General features: G+C 35.4%; 1 protein-coding gene across 1 annotated transcript; it reads right to left on the bottom strand.

Moving 5' to 3' along the window:
* Positions 1 to 2,532: 2,532 nt before the first annotated feature.
* Positions 2,533 to 2,940, bottom strand: LOC116132343. Its single transcript, XM_031417989.1, has one exon. The coding sequence runs from the start codon at positions 2,938 to 2,940 to the stop codon at positions 2,533 to 2,535; it is 408 nt and encodes a 135-aa protein (XP_031273849.1).
* Positions 2,941 to 6,403: the final 3,463 nt, after the last annotated feature.

The following is a 6,403-nucleotide window of genomic DNA, read 5'->3' as shown; positions in this document are numbered from 1 at the left end:
TGATTTTGAATATATTGTTCGTAGGATGAGTTTTGGACTTCAAAAGCTTGGTGACATTGGAAGAATGATTCTAACATATGAGAAGTGAAGAAAAGTTGATTTTTAGTCTGAAAGAAAAGGAGGCAACGAAGCTTTGTGAAGAGAAAAGATAAGTGTGTGTGTGTGTGTGTGTGACAGTGTGAGTGAGTTATAGTAAGGGCAATTTCATCCAAAATCAATGTCAAAGGTCTTATGTACACTAATCAACTTAAAAAGGTTTCAAGTTTTAAATTGGCTTTTTAAAAGGGGTTATTTAAGTGATTTTCTCCAAAATTATCACAAAATTTGTGTCCTAAATGGTTTGTCATATTATTTTTATCTTTTTTATGATCAAGGGTGAGTGTCCGGGCTAGCTTACACACGCTTCAGCTAATCTTCAAGGACTTTGGAACTATCAGTTGGGTAAGAGTTTCAATCACTACCCCTATTAACAACTAAGGAATTACTCGAACTCAAAACCTCTTGAATAATATACTCAATAGTCTTTATCAAACCACTTGGTCATCCAAAAATAGTTTTGTCATATTATTAAATCACACCTCATTTGCACCTTAATATCATATATCTATTTCGATCAATATATTCTTGTATGGGCTTTCCCACCCTCCAAATAATAGGAAATTTTCTAATTTTTTATGACTAAAAATGAAAATTTGGATTTTACAATATTAAGTTTGAAAATCGATTACATGATTTAATTTTAATTTAATATAATTTAATGGGCACAGAAGAATACAAATTCAGTTATTACATAAACAAAAGCTAATTGTGTGATAAAATCTAAAAATTAAATGATATTATTTATAAGGGTAAACGAATTTTTCCCACTCAAGGTTTGCCTTAATGACACTTTTTCACCCAAAAATTTTCAAAATACCGTTTTCCAACCCAAAGTTTATATTCTGTTAATACCCAAAATATACTTCACTTCTAAGCCGACGTTTAGCACCAGTTACTATAAGCCAGAAATCATTTATCAATTCAAAAGCATTAAGGTCTTTAATCTTTTTATTTATAAAACCCAATTTTATAGAGAGTTGAAAGCACTCATCTCACGAAATCCACATACATCTAACATATTGGATAAGTATACCCATGATAAAGGGGCATGAGAAGTGGAAACTGCCTTTGGCAGTTTCACATGAACCGCTGCCATATAAAAAAGATAAGTTCTTTCTTTTAGGTAGTAACACACTCACCAATACGCAAAGAAAAAAAACATGCTTTCTCTCTCTAAAATTGAAAAGAAGATACTCTACGTAGTTGATTCTTCCAGGTTCAATTTTTTGCTTCAGAGATAAGGAGAAGAGGTATTTATGCTGTGTAAATTCATTGTAGTTCGTTTATATACAAATGTGATTGCAATGGGTGACTATGATGTTGGGATTACTTTAGGATATATGTTATTCTATGTTATTTCCAACATTGGTATCAGAGCCGTGGTTGATATTGTTTTAAATTCATACTGTTTTGTTAAAACATGTTACTTATTTATTAAATACAGTTCTGATTTTTCAATTTTTGTACGTAAAAATTTGTTTTTTTGGTAATGATAATTACACTATTAGATTCCTTATGAAATTATGAAGAAAATGGTTTTTGAATCATAAAAAATGGAGTTAAAATGACTTAGATATGCCTCTTTGAAGTTTCGGGTTTCGTATGGGTTGATTTCTGGGTCGGGTACCTAGTTGCAGACCCGGACAAAGGTTGAAGACGACAAGGACCGACATGTCGTTTTAATTCAACCTTATAAATGACAAGTCGTTTTATTTAATTCCTTTTAATAAATAAATTTAAAAAAAAAAAAAACATGCAAACAGGCGTGGTTAGTGAGACTTTAACCCAAGTTTCCAAGGTTAAAGCCCAATTCCCTAACCACTGGGCTATTTTTGTTTTGTGTTAACTATACTGACAAACCCAATATATTCCTTTCCGGGCCAACCCAAAACCAAAATAAATATGGGTCAAGTTGACCCGCGGATCTGACCCAATACATTAAACGGGTTAGTCAAACCCGACCCATAAGGTCAAACGGGTCAATCAAACCCAGTCAACGCCCGACCCATGAAGTCAAACAAGTCAACAGGTTAAACTCAGGTCAAAATTGACCCGGTTAAATTGGAAACGGGTCTACCCGACCCAAATCCGTGTGAGGCGCGTGGCAGGCACGTGGAATGCCCTACCGACGCGTGATGGCGCGTGGCCGCTTCTGGGCGGCACGTGAAGTATTCTAAATTTTTTTTCTTTTGCTGTAAAGAATAAAATGCATACTTGGTATGTTGTTATGAGTCTAGTTTTTGTTATTAAACCATAAACACGTATATATATTATTTATCAAATATAGTCAACCTTTATTTGATAAATAAAGAGTTTTTTTTGTATTTTTTACAAAAAAAGTTACGTTATAAACGTGCAATGGTTGCTAAAACACCCGCTCAAAAGGAAAGGGTTATGAACATGATTAGAACTCTACAAACTCACACATTGATATTAAGAGACACAGAGGATGAGTTGGTGCAACTCTAACACATTAATGTCATTGTTGGAACCTGGCAAACCAAAAAATGCATGCCATATCCAAAGATCATAATCAGTTACAGCCTCGAGAATAATAGTTTGGGATCCACTATGACCAGCATATTGTCCTACCCAAGCTGTTGGACAATTTTTCCACTTCCAGTGCATACAATCTAAACTACCCAACATTCCTGGAAAACCACGTTGTTCACCAATATGAAGTAGCCTTGCAACTTCATTAGCATTAGGTGATCTTAGATATCGTTCTGCAAATACCTCAACAACAACACGACAAAATCTCTTCAAACTTTCAATGGTTGTAGACTCGCCTATTTTAATATACTCATCAGTAGCATCTGCCGGTAGACCATACGCTAACATCCGGAACACCGCTATTATTTTTTGAAAAGCAAACAATCTGAGCCTACCGAGCCCATCCCTTCGTTGTACAAAGTAGTTATCATGACCTTTTCACCCGATCAACAATAGAATGAATAAATTGCGAGACATTCGAAATCGTCGACGAAACATGGAATCATTAAACTGTGGATTCTCGGCAAAATAATCTTTGAACAAATTGCGATCAGCAGTTTCCCAGTTGCGATTGATGACTCTATGACCAGGAATTGATCCTCTACGGATCACCTGGTTGTTCTATTGATTGAGATAGTGAAGGAGGAGGAGGTTGTTGTTAGCTCTCATGCGAAGGATTGCTTCTTGCTCTGCATCAATTACTTCAAGATCATTCAACAATTCCTCATCATCAATTTCATTGTTCGAAAATGATGATGAATTAGAAGATGATAAATGAGATGGACCTCCAAAATTGAAATTCATCTTTGTAGATATATTAGTTGAATGATTTGGAAGTTGATTTGTTGTGAGTTTTTATAGTTGAAGAAAATACTATTCTAGATAAAAAATAATAATTCTAAAAGATGTATTGTCCATTCAAGCTTTTGAGATTTGTGACTTATTCAAAAAGATGTATTGTCCATTCAAGCTTTTGAGATTTGTGGCTTATTCAAAAAGATGTGTTATCCATTCAAGCTTTTGAGCTTTGTGGCTTATTCAAAAAGATGTATTGTCCATTCAAGCTTTTGAGATTTGTGGCTTATTCAAAAAGATGTGTTGTCCATTCAAACTTATGTTATAAAAGGGCATACAACACATTAGTTTTGAACACATCTCTTCTATTTCCTCTTAGAAAAAAAAAAAAAAAGCATATATCTTCTTCATTTGTGTTACAAAATGACTACACAACGAAGTTCTTCGTACACAAATGAAGAAGACATGCATCTATGTCATATTTATCTTGATATTTCTCAAAACTCGATTTTAGGTATAAACGAATCTAGTGATCAATTCTGGTCTTGAGTTGAGCTTGACTACAATAGTTCCAAACCTGTGTTTCTCACCTAGGTTCAAAACAAAAGATCTTTGCAATGTCGAATGCAGTTGATCTTTAAAGCTATTGGCAAATTGAGGGATACGTACGTCAAATTGAAAATATGAATCCAAGTGGTGCTTCTGAGCAAGATATTGTGAGTATTTGTTACATTTCATTCAAGCTTTTTTTTTTTTATCTAATTGATTTTAACGTTATACGTATATTGTTTTGTAGATGATTCAAGCCAAAATGTTACTAGCACAAGATAAAAGTTACAAGAAAGGTTTCAAATTTGATCATGTGTGGCCTATACTTAAGGATATTGAAAATTTTATAGATAATTTTAACTCCGCAGAAGTATTTCAAAGGCAAACCGGTAGGTTTGTATCACAAGAATCAGAGACTCCCACTTCAAAGTCTCCCCAATCGATGCCTTGTGACATGTCGTCAAATTCTCTAAACATAAGTGATGAAAATATTTTGTGTAGTTTTGCTCAACTACTTATTGGGGTGAAGAAAGCAAAATTTAAAAGGAAAAATGATAAAGAAGTTTTAAACAGTTTTGAAACTATTCAAGAAGAAAATCGACAGCTCGCTGCTATTTTCAATCGAGGCAATTCAACTAGGGCACAAAATTATGAAATCCAAATGAAAAAAATGGCTTTGGCAAAATATCAAGAAGATAACAAAATTTTATTCAAGGATTTGAATTCTATAATTGATCCAAGCCTACGTGAGTTTTTTCAAAATGAACAATCAAGAATTATGCAAAAAAGAGCTCAACAACAAGGTCAAGGATCTCAAAATAACTCTATTTCTTTTCAATATTTTGATGATCTTACTGGATCCGAAACTAATCTATCAGAATACTAAATTGTTATTTTAGTTTATGTTGTATTTTCTTTTAATTTTAGTGTTTTTAAATTAGTGTTAATTTTTATTTTGAGTTATTGTAGTTTAATATTTGCATTGAATAAAGTTCTATTTTTAATTTTTCATCATTTTTTAAATTATGTCATTATTATGAATTTATTATTATAAATAATAATCAAATTAAATTAAATACAAATAATCAAATTTGGTGTGATTTTTGGTGTAAAATTTAATACTCAAATTAACTTAACAAAATTAAAAAGAAAAAAAGAAAAAAAAAATTATTCGCGCTACAGTGCCACACCATTTTGGCGTGGCACTTTGGCGTGGGTTGGAGATGCCCTCAGGCAGCAAATAAGTATAAAATACTAGACATTAAGGGGGGTAAATATGACATTTTGCATTCTCATCAGAGTCCCTTCAGGACTCAGGAAAAGAAGGCATGCCCCGGTCCGTTTCCTGTTCGATGATCCATCGACATATAGGCTCCAGGTCGACAGGTTCTGAACAGTTTCTTGGGTGACTTCGCTGGCTTGTTGCTCGGATTCCTTTATTGGGTGATATGAGAATTCGGAGATGAAATCGACAACAGCCTGCCCTTTGATGGTTGCTTTCGGTTTATACTACAGAACAAATTGACTTAATTCCATGGCCCACTTGAGCAATTTACCCTATGCCTTTGGCTTCTGGAGGACTTGCTTGAGTGGGTAACTGGTCATTACATGGATTGTATGGGCGTGGAAGTAAGATCGCAACTTTTTGGAGGCGATCAGCAAGGCATAAGTCAATCACTCCATCTTCGGATACCGCATCTCGGCATCCAACAGATGCTTGCTCGCGTATTAAACTGGCCATTGAACGCTTCTCTCTTCCCGAACTAAAGCTGCACTGACCGCATACTGAGAGACGGACAAATACAGGAGTAGAATTTCTTGCGGGAGAGGCTTGGATAGAAGATGTGGTTTTTCGAGGTGCTATGAAATGCCTATTCGCACTCGAGAGTCTACTCGAACTTCTTAGTGGCCTTCAGGATGTTGAAGAATGGCAAGTAGCGATCTGTTGCCCTCGATATGAAGCGACTGAGTGTCGCTATTCGCCCACTGAGACTTTGAACCTGTTTTCAGTTGGTCGAGCTTTTGATGTCGAGGAGAGCTTGGATTTTCTCGGGGTTGATCTCTATTCCCCTTTGGTTAACCATGTACCCCAGAAATTTTCCTGAGGATACTCCAAATGAGCATTTGAAAGGATTGAGCTTCATTATATACTTCCGGAGGACGTCGGACATCTCAACGAGATGCGCTATGTGATCTGAAGCGACATGCAACTTAACTAGCATGTCATCAACATAGACTTCCATCAACTTTTCGATCTGCTCAGAAAACATTTGGTTAACCAGCCACTGGTAAGTCGCTCCAACGCTTTTTAGGCCGAAGGGCATAACCCTATAACAATACAACCCCCAATCTGTAACGAATGAGGTATGCTCTTCGTCCGGCACATACATCGGGATTTGATTGTATCCCGAGTATGCATCCATAAAACTCAGCGGCTCGTGCCCGGAGGTGGCATCAAGGAGCTAGT

The sequence above is a fragment of the Pistacia vera genome, unplaced genomic scaffold (genome assembly GCF_008641045.1).
Source record: "Pistacia vera cultivar Batoury unplaced genomic scaffold, PisVer_v2 Contig250, whole genome shotgun sequence".
NCBI lineage: Eukaryota > Viridiplantae > Streptophyta > Magnoliopsida > Sapindales > Anacardiaceae > Pistacia > Pistacia vera.
This window is presented reverse-complemented; position numbering and strand designations above follow the sequence as displayed.